The sequence below is a fragment of the Anomaloglossus baeobatrachus genome, chromosome 5 (genome assembly GCF_048569485.1).
Source record: "Anomaloglossus baeobatrachus isolate aAnoBae1 chromosome 5, aAnoBae1.hap1, whole genome shotgun sequence".
NCBI classification, from domain to species: domain Eukaryota; kingdom Metazoa; phylum Chordata; class Amphibia; order Anura; family Aromobatidae; genus Anomaloglossus; species Anomaloglossus baeobatrachus.
In genome coordinates, this window is record NC_134357.1 from 78397991 (window position 1) to 78415134 (window position 17144).

Below are 17144 nucleotides of genomic sequence, written 5' to 3' on the forward strand. Positions count from 1 at the left end.
CGAGTCCTTCAGGCGGCAGTTGCCCACCTGTAGGACGGAGCCGTTACGGCTCTATTATGAGGTATTATTTACCCACCCAGGGACTGCTTTTGGACGTCCCAATTGTCTGGGTCTCCCAATAAGGCGCGACAAAGAAGAAGGGAATTTTGTTTACTTACCGTAAATTCCTTTTCTTCTAGCTCCAATTGGGAGACCCAGCACCCGCCCCTGTTTTTGTATAACACATGTTGTTCATGTTAAATGGTTTCAGTTCTCCGATATTCCTTCGGATTGAATTTACTTTAAACCAGTTTATAATTTCTTTGTCGCTCCTAATTGGGAGACCCAGACAATTGGGTGTATAGCTACTGCCTCCGGAGGCCACACAAAGTATTACACCTAAAAGTGTAAGGCCCCTCCCCTTCTGGCTATACACCCTCCCGTGGGATCACGGGCTCCTCAGTTTTCATGCTTTGTGCGAAGGAGGCACACATACACGCATAGCTCCACTGTTTAGTCAGCAGCAGCTGCTGACTATGTCGGATGGAAGAAAAGAGGGCCCATATAGGGCCCCCAGCATGCTCCCTTCTCACCCCACTTTTGTCGGCGGTGTTTGTTAAGGTTGAGGTACCCATTGCGGGTACAGAGGCTGGAGCCCACATGCTGCATCCTTCCCCATCCCCATTAGGGCTCTGGGTGAAGTGGGATTTACTGGTCTCCAGGCACAGAGACCGTGCTCCGTCCACAGCCCCTGGGGAATCGGCTGGATATGGAGCGGAGTATCGTCAGGGACAGGGCCCTGCTACGCTAAGGTACTCTGTGTCCCCGTACAAACCGCGCGCACACTGCAGTATTGCTGGGTGTGTTAGTGCGCCGGGGACAACAGCGCTGCGCGCTGGTGCCATTCCTATCTACAGCTTGGCTGAGAGGGGACATGTATTTGAAACTGCCGCGCGGCCGCTGTTGTCAGTTTTTTCGCTGCGGCGCGGCTGAGACTTGTGGTGCGCCGGGGACTTCCGCGCTGGCCGTGCATATATCACGGCCGCGCTTATTACTCGAGTCCCCGGCTTTCTGCGGCCTAGTTTCGTTTCGTTCCCGCCCCCAGGCCTGCCAGTCAGGGGAAGGGCGGGACGCTGTATAGAACGTCAGCGCAGAGGGCTGGAGTCTGCTTTGCATACTCCAGCCCTCACACTGGGCACAGTGGGACGACAGTTTCCCGCACTTTGTTTGAGGCACGCCCACGATCCCTCTCTTCACAGGACGCCGGCAGCCATTCCTGTGTGCAGTCTGAGCTGGAGAGAGGAGACTGGGAGACCCAGACACGGGATTCTGGTGACCACACACCCGCTTTTCAGCGGGCGGTAAGCTGCCCTCAAGGGCTGACCCCCACTGGTGCCGAAGTGTATATTGTATTTTATGCTTGCAGCTTTACATTGCACTGTATGGTCGCTGGGGATCCTCTGCTATATACCCTCCTAGATTCTCAGAGGACACAACAGCATGTCGACCGCAAAAAGCAAAGGTGCCAAGGCACAGGCTTTCTATGCTGCTTGTACCGCTTGTGGGGCTGTTCTACCGGCAGGTTCCACTGACCCCCACTGTGTGCAGTGCTCGGCCCCTGTGGCAACTGCTCGGCCGGGGCCTCTGCTGGAGGTGACCCAGGCAGAACCTCCTATAAATACTGTCCAGGTGACAGGGACGGAGTTTGCAGTCTTTGCTGACAGATTGTCTGTGACTATGACTAAAATTCTTGAAACATTGCAGTCTAGACCAGTACCTCAGGCCATGGACACTGTTAACTCATTGCTCCCTGGTCCCCCTCAGTCGGAACAGCTCCGTGATCCGGGGGTGTCTCTTGCATCCCAGGGTGATGGCTCTGACACGGACGACAGTCCCAGACAGCCTAAACGAGCTCGCTATGAGCGGCCCTCGACTTCATCACACTGGTCAGGGTCCCAGCAGGAAGGCTCTCTGTGTGATGAGACAGAGGTAGCTGATCAGGATTCTGATCCTGAGACCGCTCTCAATTTGGATACACCAGATGGTGACGCCATAGTGAATGATCTTATAGCGTCCATCAATAAAATGTTAGACATTTCTCCCCCTGCTCCTCCTGTGGAGGAGACAGCTTCACAGCAGGAGAAATTCCATTTCAGGTATCCCAAGCGTAAATTAAGTGTATTTCTGGACCACTCTGACTTTAGAGAGGCAATCCAGAAACACCACGCTTATCCGGATAAGCGTTTTTCCAAGAGGCTTAAGGATACACGTTATCCCTTTCCTCCTGACGTGGTCAAGGGCTGGACCCAGTGTCCCAAGGTGGATCCTCCAATCTCCAGGCTTGCAGCTAGATCCTTAGTTGCAGTGGAAGATGGGGCGGCTCTTAAAGATGCCACTGACAGGCAGATGGAGCTCTGGTTGAAATCCATCTATGAGGCTATCGGCGCATCGTTTGCTCCAGCATTTGCAGCCGTATGGGCACTCCAAGCTATTTCAGCTGGTCTTACACAGATTGACACGGTCACACGTACATCTGCTCCGCAGGTGGCACCCTTAACCTCTCAAATGTCTGCTTTTGCGTCTTACGCGATTAATGCTGTCCTAGACTCTACCAGCCGTACGGCAGTGGCGTCCGCCAACTCCGTGGTTTTACGCAGATCCTTGTGGTTAAGAGAATGGAAGGCAGATTCTGCTTCCAAAAAGTGTTTAACCAGTTTGCCTTTTTCTCGTGACCGACTGTTTGGGGAGCGCTTAGATGAAATCATTAAACACTCCAAGGGTAAAGATTCATCTTTACCTCAGCCCAGACAAAATAAACCCCAACAGAGGAGAGGACAGTCGGGGTTTCGGTCCTTTCGAGGCTCGGGCAGGTCCCAATTCTCCTCGTCCAAAAGGACTCAAAAGGATCAGAGGAGCTCGGATTCTTGGCGAACTCAGTCACGCCCAAAAAAGACAGCCGGAAGACCCGCTACCAAGGCGGCTTCCTCATGACTTTCGGCCTCCTCTCTCCGCATCCTCGGTCGGTGGCAGACTCTCCCGCTTTGGCGACATTTGGCTGCCACAGGTCACAGACCGTTGGGTGAGAGACATTCTGGCTCACGGGTACAGGATAGAGTTCAGCTCTCGTCCTCCAACTCGCTTCTTCAGAACTTCTCCACCTCCCGACCGAGTCGATGCTCTGCGGCTAGCGGTGTCCACTCTAAAAGCGGAAGGAGTGGTGATCCCCGTTCCTCTTCTGGAACAAGGTCACGGTTTTTACTCCAACTTGTTTGTGGTGCCAAAAAAGGACGGGTCATTCCGTCCCGTTCTGGATCTAAAACTGCTCAACAAGCACATAAAAACCAGGCGGTTCCGAATGGAATCCCTTCGCTCGGTCATCGCCTCAATGTCCCAGGGAGATTTCCTAGCATCTATAGACATCAAGGATGCTTATCTCCACGTGCCGATTGCTCCAGAGCACCAGCGTTTTCTACGCTTTGCTATAGGAGACGAACACCTTCAGTTCGTAGCTCTGCCTTTCGGGCTGGCGACAGCCCCACGTGTCTTCACCAAGGTCATGGCAGCAGTAGTTGCAGTCCTGCACTCTCAAGGTCACTCTGTGATCCCGTATTTGGACGATCTACTTGTCAAGCCACCCTCTCAAGAGGCATGCCAACACAGCCTGAACGTTGCGCTGGAGACTCTCCAGAGTTTCGGGTGGATCATCAACTTTTCAAAGTCAAATCTAACTCCGACCCAGTCGATAACATATCTTGGCATGGAGTTTCATACTCTCTCAGCGATAGTGAAGCTTCCACTGGACAAACAGCGTTCACTACAGACAGGGGTGCAATCTCTCCTTCAAGGCCAGTCACACCCCTTGAGACGCCTCATGCACTTCCTAGGGAAGATGGTAGCAGCAATGGAGGCAGTCCCTTTCGCGCAGTTTCATCTGCGTCCACTACAATGGGACATTCTCCGCCAATGGGACGGGAAGTCGACGTCCCTCGACAGGAACGTCTCCCTTTCTCAGGCGGCCAAGGAATCTCTTCAGTGGTGGCTTCTTCCCACCTCATTGTCAAAGGGAAAGTCCTTCCTACCCCCATCCTGGGCGGTGGTCACGACGGACGCGAGCCTGTCAGGGTGGGGAGCGGTTTTTCTCCACCACAGGGCTCAGGGTACGTGGACTCAGCAAGAGTCCACCCTTCAGATCAATGTTCTAGAAATCAGAGCAGTGTATCTTGCCCTACAAGCCTTCCAGCAGTGGCTGGAAGGCAAGCAGATCCGAATTCAGTCGGACAACTCCACAGCGGTAGCATACATCAACCACCAAGGTGGCACACGCAGTCGGCAAGCCTTCCAGGAAGTCCGACGGATTCTAACGTGGGTGGAAGACACGGCTTCCACCATATCCGCAGTTCACATCCCAGGCGTGGAAAACTGGGAAGCAGACTTCCTCAGTCGCCAGGGTATGGACGCAGGGGAATGGTCCCTTCACCCGGACGTGTTCCAGGAGATCTGTCGCCGCTGGGGGATGCCGGACGTCGACCTGATGGCGTCACGGTACAACAACAAGGTCCCGGCTTTCATGGCAAGGTCTCACGATCACCGAGCTCTGGCGGCAGACGCCTTAGTTCAAGATTGGTCGCAATTCCGGCTACCTTATGTGTTCCCACCTCTGGCATTGTTACCCAGAGTGCTGCGCAAGATCAGGGCCGACTGCCGTCGCGCCATCCTCGTCGCTCCAGACTGGCCGAGGAGATCGTGGTACCCAGATCTGTGGCACCTCACGGTAGGCCAACCATGGGCACTACCAGAACGACCAGACTTGCTATCTCAAGGGCCGTTTTTCCACCTGAATTCTGCGGCCCTGAACCTGACTGTGTGGCCATTGAGTCCTGGATCCTAGCGTCTTCAGGATTATCTCGAGAGGTTATTTCCACCATGAGACAGGCTAGAAAACCATCCTCCGCCAAGATCTACCACAGGACGTGGAAGATATTCTTATCTTGGTGCACGGCTCAGGGAGTTCCTCCCTGGCCTTTTGCATTGCCTACTTTTCTTTCCTTCCTGCAATCCGGGTTGGAAAAAGGTTTGTCGCTCAGCTCCCTTAAAGGACAAGTCTCAGCGCTATCGGTATTTTTTCAGAAACGCCTAGCACGACTTACTCAGGTGCGCACGTTCCTGCAAGGAGTTGGTCATATCGTCCCTCCTTACAAGCGGCCGTTAGAGCCCTGGGATCTGAACAAGGTTCTAATTGCTCTCCAGAAGCCGCCTTTCGAGCCTATGAAGGATGTTTCCCTTTCTCGTCTTTCACAGAAAGTGGCTTTTCTAGTAGCGGTCACGTCTCTTCGGAGAGTGTCCGAGCTAGCGGCGCTCTCATGCAAATCTCCCTTCCTGGTGTTTCACCAGGACAAGGTGGTTCTACGTCCGGTTCCTGAGTTTCTCCCTAAGGTGGTATCCCCCTTTCATCTCAATCAGGATGTCACATTACCTTCCTTGTGTCCTCATCCAGTTCATCAATTTGAGAAAGGTTTGCATTTGTTGGATCTGGTCAGAGCACTCAGGATCTAAATTTCCCGCACGGCGTCCTTACGCCGCTCGGATGCACTCTTTGTCCTTGTCGCTGGTCGGCGTAAAGGGTCGCAAGCTTCCAAATCCACCCTGGCTCGGTGGATCAAGGAACCAATTCTTGAAGCCTACCGTTCTGCGGGGCTTCCGGTTCCTTCAGGGCTGAAGGCCCATTCTACCAGAGCCGTGGGTGCGTCCTGGGCATTACGGCACCAGGCTACGGCTCAGCAGGTGTGCCAGGCGGCTACCTGGTCGAGTCTGCACACCTTTACCAAGCATTATCAGGTGCATACCTACGCTTCGGCGGACGCCAGCCTAGGTAGACAAGTCCTTCAGGCGGCGGTTGCCCACCTGTAGGACAGGGCTGTTTGACGGCCCTATCACGAGGTATTCTTTTACCCACCCAGGGACTGCTTTTGGACGTCCCAATTGTCTGGGTCTCCCAATTAGGAGCGACAAAGAAGAAGGGAATTTTGTTTACTTACCGTAAATTCCTTTTCTTCTAGCTCCAATTGGGAGACCCAGCACCCGCCCTGTTTTCTTAGGGATTTTTGTTTTTTTCGAGTACACATGTTGTTCATGTTGAATGGTTTCAGTTCTCCGATGTTTCTTCGGATTGAATTTGTCTTTAAACCTGTTATTGGCTTTCCTCCTTCTTGCTTTTGCACTAAAACTGAGGAGCCCGTGATCCCACGGGAGGGTGTATAGCCAGAAGGGGAGGGGCCTTACACTTTTAAGTGTAATACTTTGTGTGGCCTCCGGAGGCAGTAGCTATACACCCAATTGTCTGGGTCTCCCAATTGGAGCTAGAAGAAAAGGAATTTACGGTAAGTAAACAAAATTCCCTTCTTTTTCCTCCTTCGGGCTTTTGCACCAAAACTGATGAGCCCGTAGCAGTACGAGGGGTGTATAGGCTGAAGGGGAGGGGCTTTACACTTTTAGTGTAATACTTTGTGTGGCCTCCAGAGGCATAAGCTATACACCCAATTGTCTGGGTCTCCCAATTGGAGCTAGAAGAAAAGGAATTTACGGTAAGTAAACAAAATTCCCTTCTTCTTGGATTTCAAAACCTAATATATCCGTGAGCTGATCACTACAGGTATGTATAGAATCAGCCTGATAGTGCCAGTATAGCACTGGCTTTAGGTTATATAGGAAAATCCTGGTGGTTGGTTCCCTTTTAAAGGGAACCTGTCACCAGATTTTTACCTATTAAACTAAAAGTATCTCCTTCTGCAGCTCCTGGGCTGCATTCTATGAAGGTGCACCTTGGCCCTGACTCACCCTTCAAACCCCAAAGATAACTTTATAAAACTTGGGCCTTAGGTATGCTAATTACCTAATTTTCTGCTCCTTTATCCCCCTCCTGCCAATGATCGCCGTCCTCCTTCCTTGATTGACGGGATGACGCCCTCCGTCATCCTCCTCGTCACATTTTAAAATCTCGCGCCTGTGCAGTTAGATCGGCACGCGCAGGCGCAGTTCACTCTGCCATATCGCAGCCAGAGCAGAAAACTTAGCTGTTCTAGCTCACGCCGGTGAGCTAAATGCGCAGGCGCGAGATTATGGGCGGGTACAAGCATGGCGCTGGTGAGGTCATGCTTTTAGTTTTAATAGGTAAAAATCTGGTGACAGGTTCCCTTTAAAAAGGGCTGTTTAGTAAAAACAGTTGATCACCTATCCATTGTGTAGGTGAATGTCCGACCGCTGGGACCTGCACCCATCAGCAGAATTGGGCCATTTTATCCCTGCTACAATGTCTGTGCACATGCTCTACCCCCTGCTTCATTCATTCATTCATTCATTCATTCCCAATGCGACTGCTGATCGCTGCACTCGTCTTATTCCCTATAGGCAATGACTGCAGGGATGTCCAGGCATTCCATATACTACTCCATTTTTTATTTTTTTTTTATGGGGATAAATGTACCCTGTTTATGGGTGCAGGCCCCAGCGCACTTCTTTGTACTGGACTGCTGCTTTTGATATGGGTCTGTGGACAAATTGTAACTGATATTTTCCTGCTGCGTGTGAACACGGCCTTATTGTAGACTCTGCAGTCTGCCTACATCTTACTGCATACTAAGCATTCTCAAGGCTATTGACTGCTATTATGTATGTACTGTAATAATGCTAGTTATGGCTTCACCTTTTGACAGATTCCTGCCGATCACTCACCCCCACCTGATGAAGTCTGTTCTGGAGCTCAGTATCCTCCCCAGGTGAGTGATATTTTAGCGTTTGCATTTTTAGGACATGTATCTCACATGGTGGGAGCCGAGGTGCTGAGTAAAGCAATAGCATGTGCGGCTCGAGCAGAGCACGTAAGGGGCGGCCATAGAGAGAAAAGTATATCTGGAGGGCATTGGGCACATCATGGAGAGAGTTTGTTTTTACTCCAAAAAACTCATTTAAGGCGGAATCTACAGGATACTTCACATATGTTGGGGGGGGGGGGTTTCTCTGATTATTTTTTTTTACTTGCCCCCTTAAGCAATACAGACATGAATGTGAAATTTGCTATTAGCGGTGGGATCCACGTTTTGGGTCTCTCCCCTTCCTGGAGAAGATGGCTGCCCCGACCACTACTGGAGGATTACAGATGGCAGCTTCACTCACTGAAGGAATATTTGCCTCTTTTCATCCCCTCCTTTCTTTTTTATGTTTGGCTTTGTAGTCTGCTGGATCCCAAACAGAAAATTCCAAAACTTCGGCCTACAAGCGTGTACATGCCTGGGGAGAAGGTGACCTGCTATGTGGCCAAGGTAAAACGGAGACTAATAAATTTAATAATTGTTGATCAAATATTACATCGGTCTGTCATTATTGAAATGTGACAAGTGTAACCTTATAGACTTCTAACACTCTGCCCTGCACATAGTCGGGCCGTGCCTTGTACTACATGGGACTAGGCAGCCGTACCGGGCATGGGTGCCCTAACTAATCTGAAGGCAGTTGAAGACCCAACTGCAGTGCTGAGTATACAAGAACGAGGAAGCGTTGCATAGTAAATGACCATGAACCCTTCATTTTTTCCATTCATAAAGGATTCCTGGGACCAGACCACCACCAATTACCCACTAATTGCCTGTCAAAAATTAAACCAGTGGTGTTTAACCCCTTCACGACTGAGAACGTAGTGGTACGCCCTAAATCATGTCTGGGTAATTACCGCTGGCTGCTGCAGTGAGCCGGTGGTTATTCCTGCACATGTCTGCTGATTTGTACAGCAGACGTGTGCCTCGCAGGCACAGGTGAATACACGATCCACCCGTGCCTGTTAACCCCTTAAATCGCGCTGTCAAAATGCGACAGTGTGACTTTTAAAGCGCTGCAGTAGGGAACATGTCTTTCTCCTCCACCATCGGAGGCCCCATGTTGTGAACATGGGGAGCCATTGTTTGCCATGGTAGCACAGGATCATGTGATGACACCTGTCGCTATCATGATGTAGTTCCTGTTACAGCCAGCAGAACAGAAACGGTTACAGGAAAAGTTACAGCTTTCGGATGAAGGGGAGTAAAAAACGGAAAATGTGCCTGGGGGCGAAGGGGTTCAGCCTCCGAAATCCTTTGTAGTTTTGTACTCCTTTCAGCTGAACTTTACATAATGGGCTAATAGAAAATGAAATGATGGTGTTTTGGGGTTTTTTTTTGGTGGGGTTTTTGACTCCTTTGACCACTGCAATCTTTGTCATTCTCTCCCCTTGCAGTATAATAAGCAGAAGCAGTATCTTGAGGTGGAGATTACTAACGAGATCCATGGACGCGTTGAGCATCTGCTTCTATCAAAGTCCTGTAAGGTAAGTTGTGTGTGACGCCTCGGATGTGGGACCTGCAATGACTAAATCCCGACCCCCATCTTAGCGTCTGTCCTTTCTGCTTTACAGGTGATGAAGCGTCCAGAAAAGCACTTCAAGGAAGGACAGGCGTTATCTGCTATGGTGGTCGACACTGGGGTTTCCCCCAAAACACTCTCACTATCCCTGACAGGTAATGACTTCATAACCCTCGTGGTCTTATGGTAGTCATAAAGCAAAACTCTGCAACAGCTGTGGCAGCATCTCGGACAAGGTCTCTGCTCCATAATAATGCAAAGAAGGAATAAATCGGGCAGACGTCATCTTTTTTTAATGTTTTTTTTTTTTTTCTTCGGCGCTCTATTGGGAGACCCAGACGATTGGGTGTATAGCACTGCCTCCGGAGGCCACACAAAGCAATTACACTTAAAAGTGTAAGGCCCCTCCCCTTCTGGCTATACACCCCCAGTGGGATCACTGGCTCACCAGTTTTCGGCTTTGTGCGAAGGAGGTCAGACATCCACGCATAGCTCCACTGTTTAGTCAGCAGTAGCTGCTGACTATATCGGATGGAAGAAAAGAGGGCCCATATGGGGCCCCCAGCATGCTCCCTTCTCACCCCACTGGTGGTTTGTAAGGTTGAGGTACCTATTGCTGGTACGGCGGCTGGAGCCCACATGCTGTTTTCCTTCCCCATCCCCCTGAGGGGCTCTGAGGAAGTGGGATCTTACCGGCCCCAAAGCCCTGAGGCCGGGCTCCATCCACAGACCCATTGAACCTGCTGGATGTGGAGCGGGAGTGCCGTTCAGGGACATGGCCCTGCACCATTCAGGTACTCTGTGTCCCCGTACACACAGGCACAGCACACTCCAGACTTGCTGGGTGTGCTAGTGCGCCGGGGACAGTAAAGGGTTACAGTCACTGCAGCCTAGCTGAGTGACTTTATTTATTGGGAACTACCGCGCCGGACGCTCCGTGAGCGGCGGCGCGGCTGGGACTTGTAGTGCGCCGGGGACTTAGCGCCGACCGCGCTTTTACGGCGGCGGCGCTCATAAATCCAGTCCCCGGCTTTTGCGGCCTAACTCAGCTTCGTTCCCGCCCCCACCCTGTCAATCAGGGTAGGGGAGAGACGCTGTACACTCAGCAGCGCCGAGGGCTGGAGCCTTATTTACATGCTCCAGCCCTCTCACTAGACACTGTGGGACGCCAGGTTTCCCGCTCTGACTCGGGGCACGCCCACGGCCCGCCCCTACTCACACGAGCTGGGGAAGGACGCCGGCAGCCATTCCTGCAGCCCGAGCTGGGAGAACGGACTCTGGGCAACCAACAGGAATGGGGCGACCACACACCCGCTTATAGGCGGGCGGTAAGCGGCACCTGGGGTGCTGACACTAAATACCGCAGTTTTGTCTATTTGTATTTAAGTACACTGCATAGGTCGCTATTTCGGGCTATATGCCCTCTTAGATGGCGACACATCAGCAGCAGGAAAGCATGGGTGCTACGGCACAGGCTTTCTATGCTGCTTGTATTGCACGTACTGAAGTGTTCAGGTGTATTTATGCTTGTATGCTGTACACTGCACTGTACGGTCACTAGTCTTGGCTATATTCGCCATAGAATGGCTAGACTACAGCAGCAGAAAAGCAAGGGTGCTGAGGCACAGGTTTTTTTCTATGCTGCTTGTATTGCAGGGGTTGCAGTGTTCATTTGTACTTATGCTTGTATGCTATACATTGCACTGTATGGTCGCTATTCTGGGCTCTATTCCCCTAGATGGCTAGTCTACAGCAGCAGAAAAGCAGGCTTTCTATGCTGCTTGTATTGCATGTGCTGCAGTGTTCATTTGTACGTTATGCTTGTATGATATACATTGCACTGTACGGTCGCCATTCTTGGCTCTATAAGTCGGCAGCAGCATATAAGCAACACAGGCTTTCGATGCTGTTTTTGCTGCATGTGATACTGTTCCACGGCACTGCTCCCCGTTGGGTGCAATGCTCCCCTGTAGCACTTGGTCAGCCGGGGTCTCTACTTGACGTGGCCAAAAGAACCACCTCTCAACCCTGTCCAAGGACAGGGACGGAGTTGCAATGGGATAGAGACTTGCAGTCCGGACAGGCCATGGGCAATCTGGAAAAATCGGTGCTCCGGGGGGGTCCCAGGAGGCTCTCTGTATGATGAGGTAGACGTAGCTCATCAGGACTTTGATCCTGACACCGCTCTCACTCCGGATACACCGGATGGTGACGCCATAAGGAATGATCCTATAGCGTCCATCAATGGAATGTTGGATCTTTTCTCCCTCAGCTCCCCCAGCGGAGGAGTCAGCTTCACAGCAGGAGAAGTCCCATTTCAAACTCAAACGTATATTGAGTAGTGTTCTGGCCACGCTGACTTCAGAGAAGCAGTCCAGAAACACCACGCTTCCCAGATAAGCGTTTTCTCCAAACGTATTAAGGATACACGTTATCACTTTCCCCCTGACGTGGTCAGGCGTTGGACCCAGGGTCCAAAGGTGGATTCTCCAATCTCCAGGCTTGCGGCTAGAGCCACAGTTGCAGTGGAGATGGGACTTCACTTACAGATGCCATTGACAGACAGATGGACTCTGGTTGAAATCTGTCTGTGAGGCTATCGGCGTGTCGGTTGCTCCGGCATTCACAGCCGTATGGGCACCCTAAGCTTTTCAGCTGTTCGTGTGCAGCTGGTCTTGAGCACAAGTACATCTGTGCCGCAGGGGCGTCCGTAACCTCGCAATGTCTGCATTGCGACTTACCCTATTAATGCTGTCCTGGAAGGACAGCCGAGGTTTCGGTCCTTCCCAGGCTCGGGCAGGTCCCAATTGTCCTCGTCCAAAAGGGCTGAAAAGCCTCAGAGGGGCTCAGCTGCCGGCCGGGCTCAATCACGCCCAAGGAAGGCAGCCGGAGGAACCGCTACCAAGGCGGTCTCCTCATGACTCTCAGCTCTCTAATCTTTCCGCATCCGCGGTTGATGGCAGACTCGCTCGCCTTTGGCGACATTTAGCTGCCACAGGTCACAGACCGGTGGGTGAGGGACAGTGTGACCACGTGCACAGGACAGAGTTCTGTTCTCGTCCTCCGACTCGATTCTTCAGAACGTCCCCACATCCCCACCGAGCAGATGCTCTTCTGCAGGCAGAAGGAGTGGTAATCCCGGTTCCTCTTCAGGAACAAGACACGGTTTTCCTCCAATCTGGTTGTGGTGCCAAACAAGGATGGCTCTTTCCGTTCCGTTCTGGACCTAAAACTGCTCAACAAGCACGTGGAGGCCAGGCGGTTCCGGATGATACCCTCCGCTCCGTCATTGCCTCAATGTCTCAAGGAAATTTCCTAGCATCAATAGACATCTAAGATGCTTATCTCCACGTGCCGATTGCTACAGAGCACCAATGTTTTTCTACATTTCGTGATAGGAAACGACCAGCTTCAGTTCGTAGCTCTGCCATTCGGGCTGGCGACAGCCCCACGGGGGTTCGCCAAGGTCATGACGGCAGTGGTAGCAGTCTTGCACTCACAGGGACACTCTGTGATCCCTTACTTGGACGATATACTTGTCAAGGCACCCTCTCAACAGGCATGCCAACTCAGCCTGAATGTTGCGCTGGAGACTCTCCAGACATTCGGGTGGATCATCAACTTCTCAAAGTCAAACCTGTCACGACCCAATCACCAACGTATCTTGGCATGGAGTTTCATACCCTCTCAGCGGTAGTGAAGCTTCCGCTGGACAAGCAGCGGTCACTACAGACTGGGGTGCAGACTCTCCTTAAAGGTCAGTCGCACTTCTTAAGACGCCTCATGCACTTCCTCGGGAAGATAGTGGCGGCAATGGAGGCGGTTCCGTTTGCGCAGTTTCATCTGCGTTCACTTCAATGGGACATTCTCCGCCAATGAGACGGGAAGTCAACATCCCTGTACAGGAAAGTATCCCTTTCACAGACGGCAAGGACTCTCTGCAATGGTGGCTTCTTCCCACCTCATTATCACAGGGAAGATCCTTCCTACCACCGTCTTGGGCGGTGGTCACGACAGACGCGAGTCTGTCAGGGTGGGGAGCGTTTTTCTCCACCACAGGGCTCAGGGTCCGTGGACTCAGCAGGAGTCCACCCTTCAGATCAATGTTCTGGTAATCAGAGCAGTGTATCTTGCCCTACTAGCCTTCCAGCAGTGGCTGGAAAGAAAGCAGATCCGAATTCAATCGGACAAGTCCACAGCGGTGGCATACATCAATCACCAAGGGGGGACACGCATTCGGCAAGCCTTCCAGGAAGTCCGGCGGATTCTGATGTGGGTGGATGCCACGGCCTCCACCATATCCGCAGTTCACATCCCCGGCGTAGAAAACTGGGAAGCAGACTTCCTCAGTCGCCAGGGCATGGACGCAGGGGAATGGTCCCTTCACCCGGACGTGTTTCAGGAAATCTGTCGCCGCTGGGGAAGGCCGGACGTCGACCTAATGGCGCCCCGGCACAACAACAAGGTCCCAACCTTCATGGCACGGTCTCGCGATCAAAGAGCGCTGGCGGCAGACGCCCTAGCGCAAGATTGGTCGCAGTTCCGGCTCCCTTATGTGTTTCCACCTCTGGCACCCTTGCCTAGAGTGCTACGCAAGATCGGATCCGATTGCAGCCGCGTCATACTCGTCGCCCCAGACTGGCCGAGGAGGGCGTGGTATCCGGATCTGTGGCAGCTCACGGTCGGCCAACCGTGGGCACTACCAGACCGACCAGACTTGCTGTCCCAAGGGCCGTTTTTTCCATCGGAATTCCGCGGCCCTGAATCTGACTGTGTGGCCATTGAGTCCTGGATCCTAGCGTCTTCAGGATTATTCCACGGGGTCGTTGCCACCATGAGACAGGCTAGGAAGCCCACGTCCGCTAAGAACCACAGAACGTGGAGGATATTCTTATCCTGGTGCTCTGCTCAGGGAGTGTCTCCCTGGCCATTTGCATTGCCTACCTTTCTTTCTTTCCTGCTATCTGGGTTAGAAAAAGGTTTGGCGCTCGGCTCCCTTAAAGGTCAGGTATCGGCGCTATTCGTCTTTTTTCAAGAGGCGTTTGGCACGCCTTCCTATGGTGCGCACGTTCCTACAGAGGGTTTGCCATATCGTTCCCCCGTGCAAGCGGCCGTTAGATCCATGGGATCTGAACAGGGTACTATGCCCTCCAGAAGCCGCCCTTCGAGCCTCTGAGGGAGGTTTCACTTTCTAGACTATCCCAGAACGTGGCTTTTCTGGTAGCGATCACATCTCTTCGGAGAGTGTCTGAGCTGGCAGCGCTGTCATCCAAGACTCCCTTCCTGGTCTTCCACCAGGACAAGGTAGTGCTGCGCCCCATTCAGGAGTTTCTCCCGAAGGTGGTATCCTCTTTTCATCTTAATCAGGATATCTCTTTGCCTTCGTTTTGTCCTCATGCAGTTCATCGGTATGAGAAGGATTTACATTTGTTAGATCTGGTGAGAGCACTCAGAATCTACATTTCCCGCACGGCGCCCTTGCGCCGTTCGGATGCACTCTTTGTCCTTGTCGCTGGTAAGCGCAAAGGGTCGCAGGCTTCTAAGGCCACCCTGGCTCGATGGATCAAGGAACCAATTCTTGAAGCCTACCGTTCTGCTGGGCTTCCGGTTCCATCAGGGCTGAAGGCCCATTCTACCAGAGCCGTGGGTGCATCCTGGGCATTACGACACCAGGCTACGGCTCAACAGGTGTGCCAGGCAGCTACCTGGTCGAGTCTGCACACTTTCACCAAACATTATCAGGTGCATACCTATGCTTCGGCGGACGCCAGCCTAGGTAGAAGAGTCCTGCAGGCGGCAGTTGCCTCCCCGTAGGGGAGGGCTGTCTTGCAGCTCTAACATGAGGTATTTCTTTACCCACCCAGGGACATCTTTTGGACGTCCCAATCGTCTGGGTCTCCCAATAGAGCGCCGAAGAAGAAGGGAATTTTGTTACTTACCGTAAATTCCTTTTCTTCTAGCTCTTATTGGGAGACCCAGCACCCGCCCTGTTGTCCTTCGGGATTTTTGGTTTGTTTGCGGGTACACATGTTGTTCATGTTGAACGGTTTTCAGTTCTCCGATGTTACTCGGAGTGAATTTGTTTAAACCAGTTATTGGCTTTCCTCCTTCTTGCTTTTGCACTAAAACTGGTGAGCCAGTGATCCCACTGGGGGTGTATAGCCAGAAGGGGAGGGGCCTTACACTTTTAAGTGTAATTGCTTTGTGTGGCCTCCGGAGGCAGTGCTATACACCCAATCGTCTGGGTCTCCCAATAAGAGCTAGAAGAAAAGGAATTTACGGTAAGTAACAAAATTCCCTTCTTTTATTGCTTCTTTCTCACTGCAGACACGTATGCTCTCACAGAAGGTTGTGTGACCATGGGCTGTGTGAAGACCGTAACTCCAGCCTCCGGCTTAGAAATATCATTGCCTTTTGGAAAAACTGGAAAGGCCAGCCTCTTCGATTTGGGCGACTGCTATGCTGACAGCTCTGTGAAAAACTTCACCATTGGGATGTTTGTGAGGTATTTTCAATCACTTGTAATTTAAAGGGTGGAAAGAGCTTTTTAATCAATAGATCTTGGAACAATAATTTCCACAATTGAAGGTGTTAAAAAAAAAAAAAAAAAAAATTGTCCCTGTGCTGAGATCTTATTTGTGTGTCTCTGCTATACAGTATATTGTGTAATGGCCGTATCTGACCGTACAGGGACATGGTCTGATCATATCACATATCCTGGGCTGGGGAGGAAGCTCCCCGGTCCGAGGTAACGCCGCTCCCCGGTCCGAGGTAACGCCGCTCCCCGGTCCGAGGTAACGCCGCTCCCCGGTCCGAGGTAACGCCGCTCCCCGGTCCGAGGTAACGCCGCTCCCCGGTCCGAGGTAACGCCGCTCCCCGGTCCGAGGTAACGCCGCTCCCCGGTCCGAGGTAACGCCGCTCCCCGGGCCGAGGTAACGCCGCTCCCCGGGCCGAGGTAACGCCGCTCCCCGGGCCGAGGTAACGCCGCTCCCCGGGCCGAGGTAACGCCGCTCCCCGGGCCGAGGTAACGCCGCTCCCCGGGCCGAGGTAACGCCGCTCCCCGGGCCGAGGTAACGCCGCTCCCCGGGCCGAGGTAACGCCGCTCCCCGGGCCGAGGTAACGCCGCTCCCCGGGCCGAGGTAACGCCGCTCCCCGGGCCGAGGTAACGCCGCTCCCCGGGCCGAGGTAACGCCGCTCCCCGGGCCGAGGTAACGCCGCTCCCCGGGCCGAGGTAACGCCGCTCCCCGGGCCGAGGTAACGCCGCTCCCCGGGCCGAGGTAACGCCGCTCCCCGGGCCGAGGTAACGCCGCTCCCCGGGCCGAGGTAACGCCGCTCCCCGGGCCGAGGTAACGCCGCTCCCCGGGCCGAGGTAACGCCGCTCCCCGGGCCGAGGTAACGCCGCTCCCCGGGCCGAGGTAACGCCGCTCCCCGGGCCGAGGTAACGCCGCTCCCCGGGCCGAGGTAACGCCGCTCCCCGGGCCGAGGTAACGCCGCTCCCCGGGCCGAGGTAACGCCGCTCGCCGGGCCGAGGTAACGCCGCTCGCCGGGCCGAGGTAACGCCGCTCGCCGGGCCGAGGTAATGTATATTTAATAGGAAGCCATTTAGGAGCCGAAAGATCCGTCTTTTTGGTGAACGGAGCCATATAAGCCGAATCACCAAAAAGAGCCAGACTGTCCATCACTACAGTACAAAGCCCTGTATCTGCAGGGTAAATGTTTTTCAACATATTTCCTTTTAATTATTATTGCTGTTGAGAAACCCCTTTCAAAAGGTGTTT

The 17144-nt window shown here is 52.9% G+C and overlaps 1 protein-coding gene across 1 annotated transcript in view; it reads left to right on the forward strand.

Moving 5' to 3' along the window:
- PDCD11 (programmed cell death 11) overlaps positions 1-17144 on the forward strand; it is a 254756-nt gene that overhangs the window by 178032 nt on the left and 59580 nt on the right. The window contains exons 21-25 of the mRNA XM_075348616.1: positions 7689-7751; positions 8207-8294; positions 9242-9331; positions 9419-9521; positions 15694-15871. Of these exons, the coding sequence (XP_075204731.1) occupies positions 7689-7751; positions 8207-8294; positions 9242-9331; positions 9419-9521; positions 15694-15871 (522 nt within the window). The remainder of the gene's footprint in view (positions 1-7688; positions 7752-8206; positions 8295-9241; positions 9332-9418; positions 9522-15693; positions 15872-17144) is intronic.